The sequence below is a fragment of the Rattus rattus genome, chromosome 5, assembly GCF_011064425.1.
Source record: "Rattus rattus isolate New Zealand chromosome 5, Rrattus_CSIRO_v1, whole genome shotgun sequence".
NCBI lineage: Eukaryota > Metazoa > Chordata > Mammalia > Rodentia > Muridae > Rattus > Rattus rattus.
Window position 1 is genome coordinate 57,041,079 of NC_046158.1, and position 25,569 is coordinate 57,066,647.

The following is a 25,569-nucleotide window of genomic DNA, read 5'->3' on the forward strand; positions in this document are numbered from 1 at the left end:
TATGTATTTCAAAAGTCCCATGTGTTATCCTCCTACTGAGCAAACTATCCTATCCTTCCTCTCTCCTGTGAACAACAAAGGCAGCTCAGGCACTGGGATATAAGTTTTAATGGAGCACTAATAGCGTAGCATCTGCTATTAGGCACTGAAAAGCCTGTCCTCTTAGAGCACTAGTTTTAGGAATAAATATCTGAAAAATGGAATAAAAATAGAAACGATGAGTAGACCCCTGCCTGCTGGTTTTGAGTCAGACTTCCCTAGCCATCAGACCTTGGCTCTTCCACTTCTCAGATATACAACTTTACACAAATTTATACATTTTGTCGATTGTAGAGGCTAACTATTCTTCTCAAGGAGTTATAGGGAATAGGAAGGATAGGAAAATAGGTTACCAGAGCAAAGGACCTTAAGAAGTGACTGTGTCTAAATCACACTTCCTGTTTCTCTCAGTCCTGAGTGGCGAGATACTGTATATTTTTTCTTAACATATAAACAGACAAATAAAGATATCACCCACCAGCCATGGAAAATTTGTGAAACCTACAAACTAAGGCCAAACAGAAGCCCAGGAAAGACACTTAAAGAATAAAATCGAGATGTGGCATGTAAACTGGAGTGGGTTCTTGCAGTTGTTTTCAAATGTTATATTTGATTTTTAATTGTGTGTATAAGTGTGAACCTGTGTGTAGTGTGTGCGCCTGAGTGGAGATAGCTCAAAAGCCAGAAGAGGGTATACTATCCACTTGAGTTCGACTTGGAGGCAATTTCGAGCTGCCTGGTGTGAGTGCTGGGTACTGAACTCAGGTCCCCTACACGAGCAATGTGTGTTCTTCATCCCTGAGTCATCCAAGCTTGGGTCCAAAAGCTGTGGATTTGAAGATGAAATGTTGCTGAAAGATTGTCTGTGGCACAGGAAATGGAAGGGAGATAGAGTTTGTCAGTGAATCAGCTGCAGTAAAATGTGAATGTACTGAAAAGCAGGGATAAAGAGCTGTGCAAAGCTTTGGACACATTCTCTTACTTTATAAAAAATAAATAAGACCCAGATGTTTACAAAGAATAAAGAAAACCAGAAGTAGAATAATAACAGGGAAGGGCTCACCTGAGCCAACATTTCGGTTTTTGTAAGAGTGGTCAGTATACAGAAATAGAGCATTTCTTGGTCAGATATGCTTGCAACATTTAAAAATATTACTTTTTTTTATTTTTCCATCCTGATTGCAGTTCCCCTCCGTCCTCTCCTCTCTGCACTCCACCTCTTCTCTGCCTGCCCCCATCTACTACTTCTCCATCTCTCTTTAGAAAAAGGCTGGCTTCCCCTGAATAGCAATCAGATCAAGTTTCAGTAAGACTTAGAACCTCCCCTTATCAGGATACAACTCACAAATCATATGAAACCCAAGAAGGAAGACCAAAGTATGGATTCTTCAGCCCTACTCAGAAGGTGTAACAAAGTAATCTTCAGAGGTAGAGGGAAGGAGGGAGGGAGGGATCTGGGAAGAAGAGAGGAGGGGAGGGAAAAGGGAGGGCAGGATCAGATGTGGGAGGAGACAGGAGTACAGAGGGTCAAAAATTTGAACAGAGGTTTGTAGCAGTGGGGGAGGGGGAACTGGGGGTAGCCTCTAGAAAGCCCCAGATGCCAGGGACCCAAGAGGTTCCCAGGACCCAACAAGGATGACATTAGCAGAAATACCCAACAAAGGGGAGAGAGAACCTGTAGAGACCATATCCAGTGGATAGGCACCGTCCTGGTTGAGGGATGGGGCCATCTCAAAAATATTAATTCAGAATTGCTCCTGTCAAAGGAAATACAGGGACAAAGAATGGAGCAGAGACTGAAGGAAAGGCCATCCATAGACTGCCCCACCTAGGGATCTATCCCATCTGCAGACACCAAACCCACTCACTATTGCTGATGTCAAGAGCACTTGCTGACAGGAGCCTGGTATAGCTGTATCCTAAGTGGCTCTGCCAGAACCTGGCCAATACAGATGCAGATGCTCAAAGTCAGCCATTGGACTGAGCACAGGGACTCCAATGGAGAAGTTAAGGGAAGGACTGAAGGAGCTGAAGGGGTTTGCAACCCTGTAGGAAGAACAAAAATATCAACCAACCAGAGCTCTCAAAGCTCCCAGGGACTAAACCACCAATCAAACAGTATACCTGGAGCAAACAATGGCTCCAGCCACATATGTAGCAGAGGATGTCCTTATCTAGCATCAATAGGAGGGGAGCCCCTTGGTCTATGGAGGCTCAATGACCCAGGGTAGGTGACTGTTAGGGCACTGAGGTGGGTGGGTATGAGAGCACCTGAATTGAGGTACTGGCTGAGGGAGAGGATAGAGGGTTTTTGGAGGAGAAACTGGAAAGGTAGATAACATTTGAAATGTAAATAAATTAAATAACCAATTTTTTAAAAAAAGAATAAAAGTAAGTAGGAAGAGACAAATCAGTTAGAGGAAAAGGGTTTCAAAAACCAGCAACACAATCAGAGACAGCCCTTGTCCTATTGTTAGAGTCTCACAAGAAGACCAAGATACACCATTGTAACATATGTCCACTTGCAACATCTTGGACACTCCATTTCCTGGAGTCCTCTGTTCTTGAGAAAACCTATAAACCTCCAACTTGACCTGCTTTTATTCTTTCTCTTCTTGGGCATGCTGTTTGATAGTTTCCTCTGGCCAGAAACCCTTGAAGATTTTCCCATAAGCTATCTCCTCCCTAGTCTTTTAGACATATCACCATAGGTGAGAGTTTTTCCAGATCTAGATCTAGATGAAGACCAACTGGCTCAAAGTGGCCAGGATAATGTTTCCGAACTCATGATGATGATGGCCATCCTGAGGACATAGGTCAAGGTCAGCATGGTGACAGTCTGAAAACAGCGATGCTGCTAGATGCTCAGAGTGACAGGATGGATCTGTGCATGGTAGTGACAGCATGCCAGACAGGAACAGCATGGCGGACACATCAGGGCTCAGAGCGTGCTTGACAAAGATGCCTAGAAAAATCAAGGAAGAAAAAGCAAGTGAAGGAACTGTCATGCCATTAAAATACAAGTTAGAGCATGACTGAGAAGAAATAGATAAAGCAGTAGCTCTAGAATAGGTCTAGAACATGCCTGAGGAGAAATAGATCAGTGGATAAGGATGAATCTGAAACAGAAGATCGGTCAAACTCAGGCTTATGAAAAGGCTTATAATTCTGACTCATCTGATGCTTCTAACAGGAGCAAGCTTCCTCATCCTCTCCCTCCTTCTCAATGAAAGTGCTTCCCATAGCAGAACCAATGTCATGAACCAGTCCCTGCTCTACCTTTATGGCCTATGAGCCTTCCTATTGGGCATTTCCAGTGTCTCTTCCATTTCTGAGAACACCTGGGATATTGGGATCCTGAGTGCTTTTACTGTTATTTTTAACTCCAGGACGACTCCCAGACTCACCTCGCTAGCTTGACTCCTTGTCTACCCCCATCTGTGCCTCCTGGGACTCCTTAGGTCCCTCACTAAGGCCACATCCTCTAAGATTTCCAGTTATCTTTTCACCTCATCCTGAGAAAATGAACACATTTTTGATGGCTTTGCTTAGATACTTGGACCTACCGCAAGCATTCCTTCCTTTTGATTCTCTTGCTGAAATGAAAGGTGTAAGTGCCCCCAACCAATTGATTCAATAGTCTAAAGTGGCTGGTACAAGTAGCCACTATTGAGAAAAACCCACAACAACCCTCAGTACTGAGCCACAGATCACTCAACCCAAGGCAGAGAGAGAGGACTTAGTTACTGTCTACCCCATAGAAAGTGCTAATAGAGAATAGGGATCCACTGTTACCTCTATGGTAAGTGTATTGTTCTGCTGTGGCCCATGGCTACCTCTATGGTAAGTGTATTGTTCAGGTGTGCCCCATGGCTACCTCTATGGTAAATGTATTGTTCTGCTGTGCCCCATGGCTACCTCTATGGCAAATGTATTGTTCTGCTGTGCCCCATGGCTACCTCTATGGTAAGTGTATTGCTCGGCTGTGGCCCATGGCTACCTCTATGGTAAGTGACACAATGCTCCTGATCTAGTATCTACTAAGCATGTTGCATTTGATGCTTTTGTGAAAAATGTGTAAGTGCTGCTGTGCCAGGTTTGACTCCAGAGCAGGCTTCTGCCAAATCATGGTTCATAGAACCAAAAAAGGGCTTTTTAAAAAATTTGAGCTTAGACCAATGGTTCTCAACCTGTGGGTGGCATCCCCATAGGGGTCAGAGGACCATTTCACACATAACTAAGACTATCAGAAAACACAGTTATTTACATTATGATTCATAACCATAGCAAAATCACAGTAGCACAGTAGCAACAGAAATAATCTTTTGGTTAGGGGTCAGCACAACAAGAGGAACTCTACAAAAGGGTCGCAACATCAGAAGGTTGAGAATCTCTGGCTTAGGTGAGAGACTTAGTCTTCTGTCAGGGTACTTTTAAGTTTCAGGGCAAGGCACAGCCTAGAGCTCAGCTCTATGTGGAACTTACTGCACAGACAAGGTATTTCATTTAGAAGAGAATGCTATCAAAGTGCTGTGAACACACAGTCCCTTCTTTGCCACCTTCCCATCTTCTTTTTATTTTCCTTCTTCTGTGGTTGTTTACAGATGTGTCATCAGGGAGCTCTTCTCATGTGCATGATAAGCATCAAGGAGAGACTTCTTAGACCCAGCTCATTTGACCTTATCTTTTGTGTTGGAGTGACTTTTTACTACTTTCTTCTAAACATTTATCTGATTTCTCTTACAATGAAATGGGCCACAAGGTCAATTCCTTGAGTAAAACTATTTTCATTCACCTAAACTTTAGGTGTTCTATGGAATAAAACCAAACAACAACAACAAAACAAATGCTCTCTTCTAAATTAGAGAGAGAGAGAGAGAGAGAGAGAGAGAGAGAGAGAGAGAGAGAGAATAACATAATGCAGGGATGCATAAAATAAAATACATTTGATCTTCAATTACATGAGACATAAAACATGCTCATCTGAGATATAAAGAGAGCTGTCCAATTTCAGAAAAATTGATTAAAGTGTCTCAAATAGACTATAAATATGTGTATGCATAATTTGCATATTGTGTTTATATTTCTTCCACAGAAATACTATTGTACTGTGTGGTATCATTACTTCCCTTTCAAGTCTAAAATATTGTCTAAGATCTGTCCTAAATGGTGAAGAAGCAGCCATATAGACAGTCTCTTTTTCCACATTGCTCTTTCCACCTGGCTTTCTATTACTCTGTCCTTCCAGCGTGTCCCACATAGCTGTAATAGGAAGACTAAGTCTTTGGGTGCCACAGACATACAGAACAAAATTTGGTGGCTTCTGTTACTGGACTGCATGGCTTTGGACAGGAATCCTTGAGTCTTGGCTTTCCTGAGTGTATCAATGCTACTGCTGGATTATTGTTAAACTAAAAATAATGTTTGTTCTTCAGCAAAGCGTTGGGGTATAAAATTAACTCAAACAAATCAGTAGCCTTCCTCTACTCAAAGAATAATCAGGCTGAGAAAGAAATTAGGGAAATGACACCCTTCACAATAGTTCCAAATAATATTAAATATCTTGGTGTGACTTTAACCAAGCAAATGAAAGATCTGTATGACAAGAACTTTAAGTCTCTGAAGAAAGAAACTGAAGAAGATATCAGAAGATGGAAAGACCTCCCATACTCATGGATTGGCAAGATTAATATAGTAAAAATTGGCCATTTTGCCAAAAGCAATCTACAGATTCAACACAATCCCCATCAAAATTCCTAATCAATTCTTTATAGAGATAAAAAGAGCAATTTGCAAATTCATTTGGAACAATGCAAAACCCAGGATATCAAAAACTATACTCAGCAATAAAAGAACTTCTGGGGGAATCACCATCTCTGACCTCAAGCAGTATTATAGAATAATAGTGATAAAAGCTGTATGGTATTGGTACAGAGACAGGCAGATAGATCAGTGGAACAGGATTGAAGACCCAGAAATGAATCCACATACGTATGGTCACTTGATCATGGACAAAAAAGCTAAAACCATCCAATGGAAGAAAGATAGCATTTTCAACAAATGGTGCTGGTTCGACTGGAGGTTAGCATGTAGAAGAATGCAAATCGATCCATTCTAATCACCCTGTACAAAGCTTAAGTCCAAGTGAATCAAGGACTTCCACATCAAACCAGATATACTCAAACTAATAGAAGAAAAAGTAGGGAAGAGTCTCAAACACATGAGAACTGGGGAAATTTTCCTGAACAAAACACTAATGGCTTATGCTCTAAGATCAAGAATTGACAAATGAGACCTCCTAAAACTGCAAAGTTTCTGTAACGCAAAGGGCACTATCATTAGGACAAAACAGATTGGTAAAAGATCTTTACCAATCCTACACCTGATAGAGGGCTAATATTCAAAATATACCAAGAACTCAAGAAGTTACACCCCACAGAGCCAAAAAACCCTATTAAAAATGGGGTACAGAGCTAAACAAAACTTTCTCAGCTGAGGAATATTGAAGGACCAAAAAGCACCTAAAGAAATGTTCAACATCCTTAGTCATCAGGGAAATACAAATCAAAACAACCCTGAGATTTCACCTCACACCAGTGAGAATGGCTAAGATAAAAAACTCAGGTGACAGCAGATGCTAGTGAGGATATGGAGAAAGAGGAACAATTCTTCAGTGTTGGTGGGGTTGCAAACTGGTACAACCACTCTGGAAATCAGTCTGGAGGTTCCTTAGAAAATTGGACATTCCACTACCTGAGGATACAGCTATACCTCTTTTGGGCATATACCCAAAAGATGCCCCAACATATAACAAAGACACATGCTCCACTATGTTCATAGCAGCCTTATTTATAATAGCCAGAAGCTGGAAAGAACCCAGATGCCCTTCAACAGAAGAATGGATACAGAAAATGTGGTACATCTACACAATGGAGTACTACTCAGCTATCATAAACAATGACTTCATGAAATTCATAGGCAAATGGAATGAACTAGAAAATATCAATCTGAGTGAGGTAACCCAATCACAGAAAAACACACTTGTTATGCACTCATTGATAAGTGGATATTAGCCCCAAAACTCGAATTACCCAAAATGCAATCCACAGACCACAGGAAGCTCAAGAAGAAGGATGCTCAAAATGCAGATGCTCTCATTCTTTCTTAAAAGGTGGAACAAAAATATCCATAGGAGGGAATATGGAGGCAAAGTTTAGAGTAGAGACTGAAGGAATGGCCATTCAGAACCTGCCCCACATGTGGCCCATATATATATATATATATATATATATATATATATATATATATATATATATATACAGCCACCAAAACTAGATAAGATTGATGAAGCTAAAAAGTGCATGCTGAAAGGGACAGGATATAGATCTCTTCTGAGAGACACATCCAGAGCATGTCAAATCTAGAGGTCAGTGCTAGCAGCAAACCACTGAAGTGAGAATGGGTTCCCTGTTGGAGGAATTAGAGGAAGTACTGAAAGAGTTGAAGGAGCTTGCAACCCTATAAAAACAACAATGCCAGCCAACCAGAGCATCCAGGGACTAAATCACTACGGAAAGACTATACATGGATTGACCCAGGACTCCAACTGCATATGTAGCAGAGAATAGCCTTGTTGAGGCACCAGTGGAAGGAGAAGTCCTTGGTCCTGCAGGGGAATGTCCCGGGGGGTGTGGTAAGGAAGGTGGATTGGGGAACACATGTATGGGGGAGGGTGAGGGGAGGGGGGCTTATGGACAGGAAACCGGGAAAGGGAATAACATTCTAAATGTAAATAAAGAAATATATCTAATAAAAAAAGAAAAAGAAAATTGCACCTTCAAAAAAATAGTGTTTGTTAATAAATTATGTGGAAGCCAAACAAAGAAAATAGATGATACTTTTTTTTTTGTCCACTCATTTTTGTCATTGTGTATTATTTTTGTCAACTCATTTCCTGTTTTTTTTTTGTTGTTGTTTGTTTTGGTTTTGTTTTGTTTCTCTCTTCTTGAGATCACCTAGAATGGAACTAGTCACCTTTGTATGTGGCATTCTATTATCATGTCCACTATGATGGGAATGGCTTTACCTTCCTAGAGCACAGGCTCTCCTCTCCATGTACATATGTGAGTCACTCTTTTAGTCACTTACTTGCATCTCATGATATAATGAGAAAGGGTCATTTCCTTTATAGAAATAAGTCATGTTCTGAACAAATCAAATCAGTTTTTCATTTGGTTTATCCCTAGTTTCTCCAGATTTCCCCAAGCGGCCAACAACCCACTAAAAGAAATAAAACTGAATACTAAATGGGTCAGGATAATTTCCATCAAATATCATTTATTGAGCAATCATATATAGTAGGAAATACAGAGAGTTACAGCATAGTAAAAACACAAGAATCATAGGTTGTCATGTTAAAAAGTAAAGTTCTGGTTAAACGAAAGGCAAATGAACTTGCAAGTGTATGGTGGGTAGCCGTGAGTAAAAATGCAAAGCAGGTGCAGCCGCCTATGGAGAGAGTCAGTCCCGCCTCATGGTGTGGCCTCTCACACCTATATCTGCACATTTGGAGGCATATGTGGCCTCCAGTGTGACTCCTACTTATTAGCTCCCAGTAGGAGCTGTCCTATGGAGAAAGAGGGAGGAAGGAGTATGGATGGCCAAAGGCTAAATACGGGACACATTGGGCATCGTGGGGATAGGAGGGAAAGGAAGGGAAGTGAGGAGTAGCGTACATGGTCCAGGCAGTGTGACAGCTATGAAGCAGTGTGCCTCCCCAACTACCCCTGCCAGTTGGTCACAGTGCTCTGTAAGTCACGTAGCCTGGACAATTAGGCCAGCAAATATGTACTGATCAATGTGTGTATTCCTTAATTTATTTTAACCGAACATAGAGATCAAAGGAACAAAACAGATGTGTTTTCTATGCCATGAGAGGAGCAGAGCTTCAATTTCTTCTTCCCTCCGAAGATTCTAGTTTTACTGAAAGACAACTGGCTCAATTAGGAACAATAGTAATTAGACTTCTTAGACTCTCAGATTCTACTTTAAAAGTAATTATTTTCTAGATAGTAAATATCTCATTTTAAAAAAGAAGACATCAAAAGCAGTAGTTACAGTTTCTCCATAAATAGAAATAAAATGTCCATTTTAAAGGACAAAGGCTACTAAGATACACATTTCTATTAATCTTCTCTACTCATTATTATAGATCAATCTTTACTGCTGATATTTAAAATATCCATCACATTATAATAGCTATGATACAATTCAATTATTTAACAAGATTTAGATGATAGTAACACTTGGAATCTAATTCACAGAACATTTAGAAGCATTTTATATAGTCTGCACACAAATACATCTTAAATTACAATAATGCATACTAAATATGCATAGAGAATATGGCTTACACATTAAAGTAGATCTAAGTTGTGAGTTACAGAGACCTCACTACTTAGGCTTAAAAGCTTCTGGTCATGCCCCTCTCTGAAATATTGCTTAGCCTTGTAGAACCTGGGGCCATGGGAAACACGGTGCGGGAAGCAACTCATTAGGATGGGCGAACCTTTCTGCACATCATTTAATTGACAGTAACTCTCCGTTCATTCCATCCAGTTGTCACCTTTCACGAAGTTCACAATCCCTGAAAGGTATGTACAGTGCAAAAGCTACATCATCTAATTGGGCTTGACCATTCCTGTTAGCTAAAAACAAGAAAAGGCCGACAGGTTGAGGAAAGGCTTAACACATGCTCAGGCAAAATATGGCCAAGAAGCAGAGCCTCTGAGGGTTGCAGTTCCTTTCTGTTCAGCAAAATTAAAAAGTTGCATCAAATAATATTGGCTAAATAATATATAGAAAATTATGGATTTCCATTTCCATACATACCTCTGAGCATGAGTGTATACACCTACAATACACACACACACACACACACACACACACACACACACACACACACACACACACCTCTTATGCCTCAGCCTGTAATATATTTTTATATTCTAGTGGGAACGATATCCCAAAAGGAAAATTCTGTTTTCCCTTCAAGTGCCCTTCTGCAATTGCAATGGCTGATGTTCCTTGTTACTTTGGCCCTTCAGCAACCTACAACCTGTGATATGACCACATACACACGGGTAATACTCTAGTGCCTTAAATCCAAATGGATGGCTGCAGGCTGGGCGATAGCATCAGGGGAAGATGGCACGGTAGGTTCCCAGCTGGAGGTCCAGTGAGGTGTTCATCCACTCACTATGTGGCAGTTCTTATGGTCAGTTGCTACTGGCATTTCATGAACAACTTCTGAAGACGGCCTTGGTTCTCATTCTCTTCCCATGCATTTAAAACAAGACAGGCTTACCAGACTGGAATCGCAAGAAAACAGGTTTCCATCATTTTGTTTTGCTTTTCTTCTACTCTTTCATTTATTTTCTTGTTGTTGTTGTTGTCCTTGTGTTGTTAACAATTGTGTGGTTGTGGCCCTCTTGAGTGACACGGTGCGAGAAGTGCATTGAAAACCATTCTGTCTTCAGGCCAAGTCAAACATGACGAAAAGTTGAAAGTCTCCAGATTTCTCTGGCTTCATTGAAAATGGCCAAATCATGGAGGGAGAACGTGGCAGAAACAGCAGCCAGAATCCTAATGATAACTTGCAGGTACTGCTTTGCTGAGCTAAGAAGAGTGAAACTTACGCTTTTGTTCCTTATAGAGGAGTCGACTACAATGGCCTGAGCCGAACATATTTTTTGTAGAAAAATCAAGGTCTTTGCATGTTTTTCATGCTGCTTTCATTTTCCTGAAATAAAAATCAAATGAAAACGAGATCAGATCAGGGGTGGGAAGGTAGGTTGGGTCAACGTGGGTTAGAAGATACAAGATTTCAGTTAGATCACAAGAATAAACTCCAGAGATATATTCTCAAGATAGAGTAAGTAATAATGTATCGTGTTCCTGAAAGGTGCTGAGATTAGCTTTTCCCCTAGCCACCAAAAAGTGATGAGTGTGGGTGGGCACGCATTTAGTATTTAGTTCAGTTTAACTTGAAGACTACAGGCTTCAAAACATGTCACATGTGAAAACTACAAGTTTTGGTAACTAAAAATAAATAAGGGAAAAAATTGGGAATATTATTTAGTCTATATAAGGGTCATCAACTGAATGACTTTTTCACATAGGACTTATACACTCTACCAGAAATAAGAGGTTTGTAATGACTAGCAATTGGCTTATCTACATTATAATTGCTTTCTAGCTCTGTTGTGTATGCCTGTGTTCTGCACAGTTTTTATTTCCAGTAGATCTTTTTCCTACACTGAACAGTCATTTCAGCAAATGCACTGGTGACTTGCATTCCCTACATACATTTTGGGAAAATATTCATAAATATTATAGATGTATACCATGAATATTTTAAAATGTTGACCCAAGCCATTTTCTATCCTTTTTTTGTGGTGATTCATAATAAATGTTGCGCTGCAAATGTCTGTAGGGAGGAATATTGCTTAATTATGTGTATTCAGATTCAGACTCACCTTAAATGACCAGGATCTCTAGAGCTAATAAATATACAATCTGTGTGGAAAGTGTGGACAGTCCTTAGAGTGGTTAGTAGCAATTAAATACATAGATGGGCATGAGATGCTGAAAAGCCATTTGGTGACTTGCTTTATTTCGAGCCTTCATGTATAAAACAGGAATTATAGCCACCATGGGATACTTAGTGTAACATATCTAAGACATTCACAAGAGAGAGTCTTTGCACAAATAGTGAAGATTTACCTTAAATGCTGAATTACAATTAACTCTTTCAAACGAATATCTGAAGAGTCAATGACAACATCTCAAGTCTGGCATGACCCCTTCGCCATTTTTCCCGTGCCCCAGTTTCTAAAGCACTTTCGATTTTTTTTCCTTTTCTTTTCTTTTCTTTTCTTTTTTTTTTTTTTCAGAGCTGGGGACCGAACCCAGGGCCTTGCGCTTGCTAGGCAAGCACTCTACCACTGAGCTAAATCCCCAACCCCTCGATTTTTTGATATGCATTTTGTAAAATATAAGATATTTATATTATATACACCACCCTCTCTAGTTATCTGTCCATCCTGTGTCCTTCCAAGGCAGTAGTTCTGTTTGAATAGACCCTAATATTAATATGTCAGCTCATTAAAACTTCATGTTTCTATGTTTGTAATGTACAGAAATAGTCTTCATATTTCTACAGCATTACTACTAGGGTTATGAATTTGGCAGGGGAAAGCAAATCATAGAAGACATTTTTAAAAACCAGAGCATTATTATCCACAGATTTCTAGCAAACATGATATTTATGTTATTAATGGTTCCTATATGCCATAAAAAAAGTAATTCTAAGTCTCCTCCGTCTGTAAGAGTTTCTTCTGGGAGCTTTTGCAAAAGTTGTTGCCTGAACATGGGATATGTTCTTCTAACAGGGCTGTCTTGTCCGGCCTCAGTGGGAGAGGATGTGCCTAGCCTCACAGAAGTGTCAGGAGAGGGACACCTAGGGGTCCTATACCCACTCAGAGGAGAAGGGGAAATGGGGGAAAGATTGGCAGGGGCGGGGGGACTGCCAGGAAGGCAGTGAGCAGGATGTAAAGTGAATAAGTAGAAAAATAAAATTAAGAATTAAATAATAATAAAAGTTAGGTTTCTTGTCTCAAAGGTTAAATTACCTCTTGTGTTTAAAACAACTAAACTCTTAAAGTTCGTTCACACCTATGGATGTGTGTCAGCATGCTTTTCTTCTAAGTCTTCTGAGTTCTTATGAAGATCGAGTTCGCCTAGAAACATCAAATAACAAACAGGTAAGACAAATTTGGCCTTTGGTGGCAGGGGTGGGAGGAGGGGGGAGAATAACATTCCCAAGAGATGGAGGTTTGTAAAGTGCTGAAGACAGAATTTGATAGTGGATTGCACGGCGCCTTTCTCCAAAGGTGGAGTATTTTCCTTTCAGCCCGGGGGTTTGCAGAGTACAACACATCTTTGTATGATTGTTTAACCTTTGAAGTTGCAGCTCAGTCTGGAAACATAGAGACAAAATACACGAGAGAAGCATTTATGAAATCACACGCAAGACTGCGTGATTTTTCTGGATGTTTCTTTCACTGAAACCAAGTTTAAACAAACCTTAATGACCAATGCCTTTAACCATGTACTGATTGGCTGCTGCTGTGAATTTAAAACAAATTAGAATAAGTATGAGAGACTAGTAATGGTTCAGATAAAATAATCTGCCAAAACAAATTAATAGAATTTATAGTCTTAGAGACTTATATAAACCCCAGCTTTATATGAACCCTGAGGATAAGGAAAGCATTAGTGTGGAAACGGTCCCAATGCTTCAGAAGATGTTGGAGGGAACTGATTAAAAATTGAATAAAGTTTCAGATAAACATAAAAGGAGACCCGCGTGACCCCTGGACCAGTCCCAGTGCCACAGTTTACACTCGCTAGCCAGGCAGGTATGTAGACTGACTGTGTATCTTGTGAGTGGATGGGTGGCATGTCCAGATACTTCCCATTAAGGACCACAGCCGGAGAGTTTCCCCAGCCTGTTGTCAGGACAAGAACGTCCAGCTGTCTTACAGCCTCCCAGAAACTTGCTGTTACGTTTCCAGCTCTTGTTCCACTCAAATATATTCATGTGGAGCCCTCGGAAGGCACTTGTTCCTATAATGCACTTAAAGAAAACCCAAGCCAATACAGTCTTCTCCCAATCTGCTCACGTAACTCTGCACTTTCTCAGGTATGACTAGGTTCCATTTCCAGTGTGCCTTGAGCTATAAGCTCCCTCTTCCCAGGGGAATTCTCTTCTATTGATTTGAGATAAGAAGAAGGAGTGAATCTACCTCTCCACTGTAGAGATCTCTTTACTGGAATTTTCTCCATAAACCCTTTTCTATTTTCAGCAACTTAATATTTCATTTTTTGAACTCATACTAAGAAGTTTATAACAGGGTTCTGAAACTTCTTTAACATTGTTCCTCACGGCTTGGTTTGTTCTCTGACATTTATTATCTTGGAGCCTTGGTTTAAACTTCAAACTTAATATCCTGTTATTCAAGACCAGATCAGAAAATAACACTTTACTAGAAAAGAACAAACAGCAGGGATAAAAATGGACTGCCTTAAAAGAAAGTAACGTAAATATTTATCTCATTTGCAGAGAACTTTTTACAATGGGTAAAGGACACTAAAGTCTACATAATCAAATGGTTTTATTTCTAGTGAAGGCTTATCAGTTAGGAAAAATGGAAGATGGACTAAATAATAAAATAAGAAAATTAAATCTTAAAACTGTGCAAATGATATCTAAAAGTAATTCTGTAAGTGCAATTAGAAAAGGAGTGTTAGGACCAAGTCCATAGTTTTGCAGTACCAAAAGAGCAATCCTTCTTCCAAATTGCAAGGTCCTGGCATTTTCAAGTACACACATGCACGCACGCACACATGCACACAACATTGCCAAGTGATTTCATAGAAGCTGGGTTATTCACAAAAATTAAAGACCTCATATATCAACGCCACATTATTTTAAATTCATCTTCAGTTGCAGAGGCCTTTGTAATTAACTTGGGTATGTCATGAGTAAGTCCCTCTTAGGCACATAATTTTGACAGCATCCCTTCAGGAAGGAGGAACCAACTAGGAGCATTCATCCCCTCAAAGATAACTTTACGTAACCTTCCCACTTGAAGCGTAGTTTATGTAAATGATCTTAAAAGCCACACATGGAATCCAAGCATTTACTCTGTTCTAATATGATACCGCTCATCCTTTCAGCCTGATCAAATGTATGTTTTTTTCAAAGTAAAATTTATAAATAAAATACATACTATCAGAAGGAATTCCAATTAAACTGCAATCCGACATCAGCATAGTGAAGGAAGCTACGGAAACACAGTGGTACTATATGTGCCTCTTTGGAAATTGTGTGAGTGACAAGAACTAACTACAGGTTTATCCTCTATATGATTTTGAAGTAATAATGGCATCAAATTAAACTTCAATATACTCCAATAAATATATTATGAAATATTTATATTTATGCCAGTAATATTTATTTGCAATATAGCCTATAAATGATATGCATGATAATTAAGTTAAAAGCTAGGAAAAATAATCTTCCATCAGATTCACAGACATAGTTCTAGGTTAAAATACTTCCTCTGTAGAGTTACCCCAAATGGGTAGATAAAACTATTTCCAGAAGTTATAGCTTATTAAGTGAACATTCCAGTGCATTGTTGACATCAGAGATGTTCTTAAACAACTCAGGCAATTGTCACTGCTGTTGGTTCCCACCTGAACCAGATTGTAAAATCTTATTAATGAAGATGGTACACAATTTTGTTATAGGATCGGAAAGGCAAACAATAACTGAGATCAGAGCTCCTTCTTTAATGGACAAGGTTCATAGTTCTAAAAGATTCTGCACAGGCCGATGTCGAAAGACACTCATCAATACTCACATTTATCTGGCGACCCAATGTGCCACACTGCCAATGACCAGGTAAGGTGTCCTAACTGAGGCGATTGTTATTATCGGGGCAACCAAACGTTTTATGATTGCAGTTAAGGCTACTATACAGAAATGAATTCGTGTTTTGGTACTAGTGGTGGGATTCGTGAGATAAGCAGATTCTGGGGTACCTGGTGTAGTTACTATAGTTACCTCTCGATATATTCACAGTGTGATATCATCATTGGAAGGCAGTGGAAAGTGGGAGAGAGTATCTTCTTGGAGAGAATAGATCACTAGGCATCCTCCAGAAAGACGTTCATTCTCCCAGCTTTCCGTCTTCCTGTTAAACATGAAGTGATAAGATTGCTAGATACTCCTGCTAGCACCATCTATTTTTATTACCATATATTTACTACCATCTATTTTTATTACCTCAGCCCAGATTATTAATGTTCCAACAGTCCTTGGACTAAAATTGCTATAATAACAAGTTAATAATTTTTGGTTATAGACATAGATATAGAGAGAGATGATAGAGACATAGAGATATAAAGATGTGTGTGTGTGTGGTGTGTGTGTGTGTGTGTGTGTGTGTGTGTGTGTGTGTGTGTGTGTATCCAGGGCTTCCTAACCTTGTGAGTTATAGGCCTTAAGCACTGGTTTGTAAGGGTGAGTTTTGAACAGTGAAGAACTATGAGGTAGAAAAGATGCACAGCGTTGTAGACGGAGCACCTAAATGAGAGACTGGAGTGGTAAAATGCCAACTAGAATAAAGAACTTAAAGATGACTTGTGGCGAGTATTCAGATGAATGAATATTCCATGGTGAACTGTGCTAGAGAGCCCTTCCTTGTGCTACACTGTCAAGAACTTCTCTACACTCTGGTCATACCCAGATTTTTTTTTTTAGCAAGTTAACTCTAAAACAAGGAAAGTTTAATGCATTTAGCCCATAGTTTGAATATTGCTAGCTGCTTTCAGTCACGTTACAATGAAAGATGGAGACAAAAAGTAAACCTGAAGCATTAGGGAACTTGAAAATTTCTCAGAAAATGAAAGTTGAGATTATCTGGGCAGTGGTGGTGCACACCTTCAATCCCAGCACTAGGGAGGCAGAGGCAGGTGGATCTCTGAATCCCAGGCTAGTCTGGTCTATAGAGTGAGATCCAAGACAGCAGAACTTCCCAGAGAAACCCTGTCTTTATAAACCAAAAGGATAATAATAATAGTAATAATAATAATAATAATGATAATGATAATGAGAGCAAGGAAGATGCAGTTGCTAAAGAGATACCGAAACTACAAGGAAGCCAAAGAGCTTGAGATGTGGCCATGTGGTAGAGTGCGCAACTAATATCCAAGGCCCTAGGTCCAATCCTCAGTACTGCAAAACTAAGAGAAAAGAAGAATTTAAGAAAAGGAAGCAGGAAGAGGAGGAATAATGATTATAATAATATAACAATAATCCACCACCACCAAATATTTTATACTGAAGCAATAAAATAGGAATGATATCTTGAGGATACCTTGACCAAGTTCAAAAGGTTTAAGGGTATAAACTTAATTGAAAGATTAATTGAACACTATAGAGTTTTCTAGCATACGGTGACCTAGTTTGGGGGAACCCTTCTATTACAGTAGCACCCCTCATCAGTAGATGGATTCAGGGACTCCCTTTTTCAGTGGAACATCCCTGTCTTTGCCTCTGTCTGGAGAGTGTCCCTGAACACAGGTGGCTAGCTTTGTCTGTAAAGTGACCTTCTACAGAGCTCTCTGCAAGGCTGCATAATTCAGCACACACACACGCACACACACACACACACACACACACACACACACACACACACACACCACTACACCACTCTTTTAGCCCACATGATTATTCAGTGCTGTATTAGAGCCAATCGACCCTTTCTGCTTGCTTGATGCTAGGACCAAATCCACCCATATGCCTAAAAAAGTCTCTGTATACCTTATCCCAGAAAAAATGAAGTAGACTTGCTTGCTACAGTTGTCTTCAGAGGTCATTCCACCATATTCACGGCCATCTGAAGCCTGCTTTCTGCCTCTGTCCCTTTGTCTTCTCAGGCTGGTGGCCAACGCCTCCAAGGAGAAAGGGGGTCCACAACCTAGGGAAATGTTTCACCTGGCTCTTCACCCAAGTATACAGAAACTTCTGCAGACATGGCCCATGGGATCCTAGGCACTGCTTGAGCTGACAGCAAATCTGTGCATTGTCCATTTGATGTTTTGCAGACATGCAGAATAAAGGGGTTTAGGGACCATGGAGGGGTCATGAAGGTTTTGCAAAATACACAAAGTATGGGGCATGGTTGAAGTCCTTGTATTCTGGTCTTTAAAGTATATTGTCTGAAGTTGTGAAAATGAAGATGAAAATGCTTAGAAGTCTCTGTAAGGTTAAAGATGACTGGAAAATGGACTGTACGCTAAGGAAAGTTTTAGGCCAGGCAAGTTAGTAGTTTCCAAAGAGAGGCCATATTAAGGGCTCAAGAACAGGGCTTTGCACAAATTAAATGTATGCCTCAGAACCAGATATAGAGTTGTAAAATTTGGCATTTTTCCTCTTGGGTTTTGGCCTTGCTTTGATCATAGACTTCCTTTTCCATTCCTAATTTATCCTTTTTGGAATGGCAACATTTACTCCATGCCATTGCATATGTATTGGAAGCAGGTAAGCTTCTTTTTATATTTCATAGGAACTAATGGTAAAGTTTTCCCTTACTCTTTAAGGAGCCAACCACCCATGGGCTGAACATCTGAAACAAATCCTTCTCTGCTGGAATTATTTTCTCCAGCAATTTGTCACAGAGTCTAGGAACCAGACTAATATTACAAAATACTTCATTTTATAAAGTGTTATATACATTTCAAATCAATAACTTTTTACGTGGTCTTACCATTGAGTTCTGGACAATAACCAAGAGCATTGGCAATGGTTTGTAATATTTAAGAGATCCCACTGACTCATACAGAGGTAATCCTTTCCTGGTCATGGGGTTTTATTTGCTAACACATGTGCCCAGTTGGGGCATTGTCTCTGTGTTATAGGGTGCTTCATATATATATATATATATATATGCTTTATATATATGAAACTTCCACAGTACTAGGTTTCTACATGGCTTCTTCAGAAGGGCTTTGGTGTTAGCTCTCCCTTGTCTACGTCCGCTTTTATCCATCCCCGCATTTGATTCTTCCTGTTCCACATTTCTCTTTCTTTCTTTATATTACTGTGCTCTATCTGTCTTCCTGGAACGATTCCCCATCTCCATGTCCCCTTATTAGTTTCCTAACATCTGTGGGTATTTCAGGTGCTAACATCCACACATGAGAGAAAGTGTGTGATGTCTGTCTTTCTGGGTTTAGTTTACTTTGCCCACATTGATTGTTTCCAGTTCTATCCATTTGCCTCTGAGTTTCATTTTTCTGAACACTGGAATAATGTCTCTTTGTGTAAATGCATCACACTTTCTTTACCCATTCTTCAGTGGAGGGACATCTCCACTGTTTCCCTTACCTGATATTTGAACAGAGCAGCAAGGGACATATGTGAGCAAATCTCTCTGTAATAGGATATAGAGTCCTTTGGGGATATGCCCAACCGTTATATAACTTGATTATATAACTATAATCAAGCTTTTTGAGGAGTCTCCACATTAATTTCCAAATGGCTGCATAAGTCTATATTCCCACAGTAGTTGCATATATGAATTCGCAGAGATTGTGATCGTGTGAAAAACTTGTACAAGCTCAAGCCAGAAAACTATCTTAGCATGAGGAGAAAGGAGGTTAATTAATACTAAGACGCGCCCTAAGCCTGAATGTTGCTGCCATTTGATAGTGGCTGGAAAAGAAACGCCAGTTTTCTTTAAGGGTGTGATTCCTGGGAGATCTCCAGAGAAGACTCCACACCCAACAATGTTTGGGCAACACGTATTCGAATGGGTGTTTACTTGTTATCAGAATAAAGTGAGAAAAATTGAGTCTAAAAGGTATGCTAATTATTTTTCTTTTATCTTTTATAGCTAGAACAGTAGCTCACATTACTGGTCTTGCGCACATTCATCAAAATCAATTTCAGGAATGGAAACTTGAAAATAATAAAGTGCAAAAGGTGTAAAATATTTCAGCTGCGCTGGAAGTAGTTGATGAACTAAAAGTTCTATTTAAATTTCAGTTTGGTAAATAAATAGAAGCCTCCAATTGCTTTTATAGCCCAAATATATCGATGTAAGCTATCTACTTTGCTACTGTCTGAAAGGAGACTGGTGGATATAAGTAAACTTAGTTTTGTAACACATAGTCTTGAAAAAGAAAATCTTGTGTCCCATTCTATATAGAAACCATGGTGTTGCATTCTCCTGTACATGTAGAATGGTTGGAAACGTGGGAAGACATAGGGGTTACATCTTTAATGTGAGTGGCATAGCCCAACATGCAGACAAAATTTCTTTAACTTGCCTATTTGTTGCCATTTCTGTTAATTCTAAAATTAAAAAAAAAAAATGATGCAAAAAAAAAAAAAACAACACAATGTTACTACCATAAGAAACCATTTCCCAAACTGCTGTTCTTAAACAACGTCAGAATGCAAAATCCAATGATGAATTAACATTTGTCACCTTATTAATTATCTACAACCTATGGTATCCAATTTTCCCTAGATTTCTGGGTTTATATATTTAAAATTATATGTATATATAATTTAATTGTCGATGATAATTATTAATAATAATGAAAACATTAATATGTTATATTTATATTATATGTATTTAGTTAGAGCAGGGGCATGTAGAGGTCATAAGATGACTTACAGGAGTCAAAGCTTCCATTTACATGGGTGGTGAGCACTGAATCACTTCACCAGCCCTGGGTTTATATATTTTAAGTACAGCTCACAGATGAGTATAATAATAATAATAATAATAATAATAATAATAATAATATACTTAAATCTTAAATTCAGAACATTTAGAAAGGACTGTAGTAGCCTTTCTATCTTAAGTTCTTGATGAAATCTGTTTGTACTTTAACACAATTGTGTCAATATTTTCTAACTTATTTAAATCATGGGGTAGATAAAAAACCATAAATTGCTGAGAATGACATGTTGAACTAGTAAATAATAGCAAGAAGAAGCACAGAGTCATAGAAAATATTCTTAGCAAGCCATAGTCCTTATCATTTAATTATCAATTTCATTTTGCACAAAAAGTTTTATTTATGTATGGAGCAGATCTGGGCCTTCTACTCCAGAGCTACCTTCTGCTTCACAAACCTGAAGATGTTACTCACACAGGCGTACTCTCTGACCCAAGACAGTAAGTGTATACAAATTTCAAAAACCAAGAAATTTTTTAGTTGTCTGGAAATTATAATGTTTCAACACGAGAAGTATGAGATATATGTGGGTTTTTTCATTTTTAGGCAAAGAAAAACTAAAAAGATGTTGAACTCAATTGCCTGCCAGTGATAGAGCAGTTTGACAGCAAGAAATGTAAGCAGTGTTTTTTTACAAACAAAACAATAAACATAAACAAACAAAAAATAGAATTATCTTTTCATTAATGTCTGTGACTGTAAACACTGTAGTAAAAGATTAGCCAAGAATAAAATAAAAAAAAAAGACAAAAATCCAAGACACACACAGTCCTATACCCTTGGGACTTTCAAAGTGAAGAGTTGCTAATGTGTGGAAGAGAAATCACAAGACTTGGACCTCCAGGAGAAGTAATTAATTTAAAATCCCTATATCTGTAGTACTCTATACTCAAGAAATAAAACTATATAAGTGCTGGTATTTTGTTTTGACCTATTCTTCAGCCCTCCACCCAGACCAGATCACCTATAGCAGATTTCAGAGGTCTGCAGCTTTACACAGTGGTGGCCTTGCAGAATCAGCCATGGCCAGGGTAAGACCTTGTCTCTAACCTAGAGACTGCAAACAGCTCACCTTTTAATGTTAATGGTCAACAAGTATATAATTGGTCAACAACTGAATGGTGACAACATTGTGTGTTCCCAACTTGGGAGGATGAGACTCTGGAAATTGTATGTGTGTCTATTTTTTCCACTTATCAGGATCAGGTTTGAGAGGGTGGAGCTAGACTGACTTCCTGACAGGCCGTGAGATGCCAGTTCAGGGGACTAGGCCTAAGTTCGGTTTCCCAGAACTGAACAAAACAGTTCCAGGGAAAACCACAGTCTCTGGGCAGCCAATCAGGAGCTGCTCTGCCATCTGGCCTGAAGCAAGAATAGTTAGCCAGTAATGGTTCTGGAAAGTCCCCAGAACCTTAGCCAATCCCAGAGACAACAGTATCCCTAAAGATAGAGCCAACCAAGAGGATAAAGGTCACCTACAATCCCTGAAATTCCCCTAAATGGCTTTCAATCGAGCCTATGAACTACTGTCACATCACCATTTTGATGAATGGTTCCCCCCTGCTTGCTGGTAATTCTGCAGAATAAACCTCTCTCTCTGTTTTTACATACTATTTGAATCTGAGGTATTCTCTTCAGTGATTCTTGGAGCCTTACAGCTTTTCTCTTCCTCTTCCTTTGTTTCCATTTACCTTGTGAAATCTAAAATTACTTACAGTCATTATGAGGCCGAGATACACAATTTTCAACAAATGTGTTTGAGATATTGGGAAAAATCCAGCAAACCCTAAAATCTAGCATGTTCTAAAATCTAGCAACAATTAGATGGTCCTCATGCTATACTGTAAATACTGCTTGACAAATTCACATATGGAATTAAATTGAAACCATAGAGTATCTCTCAACATTTTGTTTTTAATAGGAGTTGTTTATATTACCTTTGTCTTATGTCAACACATCTCAAAAGGCTTATAGGATTAGTACTTATCTATATGAATCCTCAGATCAGCCAAGAGAGAAATTAATCCTCAACACCCAGATACCCTAGCACCTGGGATGAGGAAGACACTTCTGTTGTCATGGCATCACTCTCATGCCAATTATTTATCTCCCGTGCACCAATTCTTATCTAATGTTGCAGATTATGGGAAGGGATTATTTGAAGGGTCTCATCCCACTACAGTTTTTGGAAGAAGTGATGGAAGAAATCATTTACTTGTATGTTCATGTAAGTTGTTCCTGTTGCAATACATTTGCAAACTCACGCTTTAAAATGAAAAAAAAAAAGCACGTTGAGCAATTAGCTATGAAGTAGTTTGTAGATCAACAATGACAGGATTTGTGACCTCTGCAGATTCATGCAATAGGGTTGTTCTCATGTTGGAAGTTAAGTGATTTAACATAAATTGTGGGTGTTGCACTATTTTTCCATCAAACTAAATCAAAGTTTTGTCTTAGTAGTCACTGCTTCTATATAAGAATGCTTCAACTCCTCATTGATATCTATGGGTTTTCTCAGCTTAACACACAGAGTGACATGAGACACAAGACCCTGCAAACTAAATCCTATCTCCAGAGTGGCAAGCAGAGTGCTATGTGGCTGCATGACTTATTACCTTTACCACATGGTGTAGCTACAACTAAAAGCTAATGCAAGCCCACCAAAATCACTTACCACTAGCTTTCAAGCTAAACAAGGGGCTCAGCCTAAAATTTTGATTTTGTAAAGTTATTTTGTTGTTATTGACATGTTGGGCACTAAATTTAGAGCTTGGCACACAGTAGGCAACTGTCCCACCATTGATTGTTTTAAGACAGAATTCTGCTGGTTTCTCCAGGCTGACGTTATGTGTGCTTTGGAGCCCAGCCTCATTTTGAACTTGAGATTCCCTTGCCTTAGCTTCTGAATAACTGAAAATGTGGTCTGAACCTTTCACCGTCCAGCTGACCCTAGTCTGTATGTTTTTTTGAGACAGAGTCGCACTACAGAGTTGTGGCTGTCCTGGAGTATGCTATGTAGACCTGGCTGGACTCACAGCGTTTTGTCACTCTGTGCATTAAGTGGTGGCCTAAAAGACATGAGCCATTATGCCAGGCTATGTTTTAAAAATGACATTGTAAACTGGGTGACAGTGCTACACGCCTTTAATTCCAGCACTCAGGATGCAGAGGCAGCAAAATCTCTGAGAGTTCAAAACCAGCCTGGTCTACAAAGAGAGTTCCAGGGCAGCCAGGACTACACAGAGAAACTCTGTCTCAAAAGAGAGAGACAGAGGGGATGGAGGAGAAAAGAAGAACAAGAAAGAAAAAAAAAAGAAAAGGAAAGGAAAGGAAAGAAAAGAAGAGAAAAGAGATTATAATAAAGTTGCAGCCTCAGATCCTTGAAGGATTTTTCCATTTCCCTTTGAATAAATTTGAACTCCATTTCACTTGGAAAGAAACTACAAATATCTTTACTTTTCCCTTGCTTTTTATAATTAAAGAATTATACATTTATATAATGATTTGGAGAAGGAATAAAACACAGAAATTGTATGTGAGAAAAATGAACAGTTCAGTTATGAATCATTCTGTATGATCTCTAGGAACTTCTACAATCCCCACAGTTATTGAGAAAAAATATTAAAAATTGCAAATATGTATATAAATGTATATTAATATGTCTATAAAATTATATTTGTAGTTTAAGAGATCAAGATATAGGTGGGAAAATTTTCTTTCAAATTTAATTTTTGTAAGCCATTTGCTGGATACAAAGCTCACCTTTTAGACCACTCAGGTCTACAGAAACATTTTTAAAACCCCTTTTCTTCTCTGAGGGCTTTTGTGCTTAAGGGGAAGAGAAGATGCCTCAATTCCTTAAAAGTTAATTTAAGCCAATTCATTTACATCTTTCCACATTAGACAGATGTAACCATAGTCCTGATCTAAGCTATTTCTATTCTGACCATCTCTCATAGAACACATGGCTGCTTTTTGCCATTGTCCAAAGAGTCTGCCTGAGTCTAACGTGAAGATATGTAGATTAATTGCTTTGACAAAGGAAGTCTCAAAACAGCCTGGCATAAATTCTGTTGCGTGGCTACTAAAGTTCAGTCTTATGAAGAGTCTTTTAATGAAAAGGAGTGAGCTGAGAAAAGAAAAATATAAAATGTATGGTTCAAGTAATAAAGGGAAGTGAAATGGATCTAAATGCTATGTTCAAGAAGATAAAGGGATTAAGGGAGTGGTGACTTAGGGGCAGGATTCCACACAACTGAGCTTAGGTCCGAACACAATGGTACACTCATTTAATCTTAGGAGACAGAGGCAAGCAGTCTTGGAGTTCAAGGCCAGTCTGGTGTAGAGCAAGTTCTAAGTAAAGAAAAGCTTAAATTGAGGGATCATGGTATAAACCTTTGATCCCAGCATTCAGGAGACAAAGCCATGCAGATCTCAGAGTTCAAGATCAATCTACAAAGAAAATTCTAGGACAGCCAAGCTTACTTAGTGAAGGAATTGGAAAACAGAAAGCTGATGATAATGTAATAGAACAAGGGAGGTTGGTGGTGGGCAGTGTTCCAGTTCCATCAAGCAGCAGAACTCTGCAGCTTTGGCCATGTAGCTCTGGCTTTAGAGTCAAAAATAGAAGGGATCATTGGAACAAGTGATGCTGATTAGCTAGAGCCAGGAAATTAACAGTGATTAAGAAGAGACCAGCATCACTGAACTAAAATCTGGGAAGTGCTTTCTGAGAGCACAAAGAAGCTGTGTTCCAGAGATAGCCAAGATTGTACTTTGTGCTGCAGCTAGACGTGGTAATGTATAAGAATTACCCAGGTAGTTTTTGTTTTAAAGGGGTCATGGAGAACAGCTGAGACTTGGCACTGTGAGAGGCTTAGGAAGGCCATTGTTGAAAGTGCAGCCTCAGTTACAGTTGATGGCCCAGGACTGAAGGGGTCATGCAAAGAAATTGAGGCTATGCACTATGAAGAGAGCCTATGAGATACTATTGGTGAAGCCTCATTACAGCGGAAGAATCTAGTGCATTAGGGATGCCAATACCATGGGATGATCACCAAGAAAAGCAGCAGCAATCGCGTGGAATCAACCAGAGCCTAGAGTGCTACACAGGTCAGAGCTGTAGAAGTGACCCGATCCCTCTGG

At 39.2% G+C, this 25,569-nt stretch overlaps 1 protein-coding gene across 1 annotated transcript in view; it reads right to left on the minus strand.

Annotated features, from left to right (window-relative positions):
* Positions 1-10,780: 10,780 nt before the first annotated feature.
* The window catches only part of Pde1a (phosphodiesterase 1A), a 274,051-nt gene continuing 259,262 nt past the window's right edge, over positions 10,781-25,569 (minus strand). The window contains exons 15-16 of the mRNA XM_032903560.1: positions 12,732-12,839; positions 10,781-10,840 (exon numbers count right to left, since the gene is read on the minus strand). Of these exons, the coding sequence (XP_032759451.1) occupies positions 12,775-12,839 (65 nt within the window). The 3' untranslated portion in view covers positions 10,781-10,840; positions 12,732-12,774. The remainder of the gene's footprint in view (positions 10,841-12,731; positions 12,840-25,569) is intronic.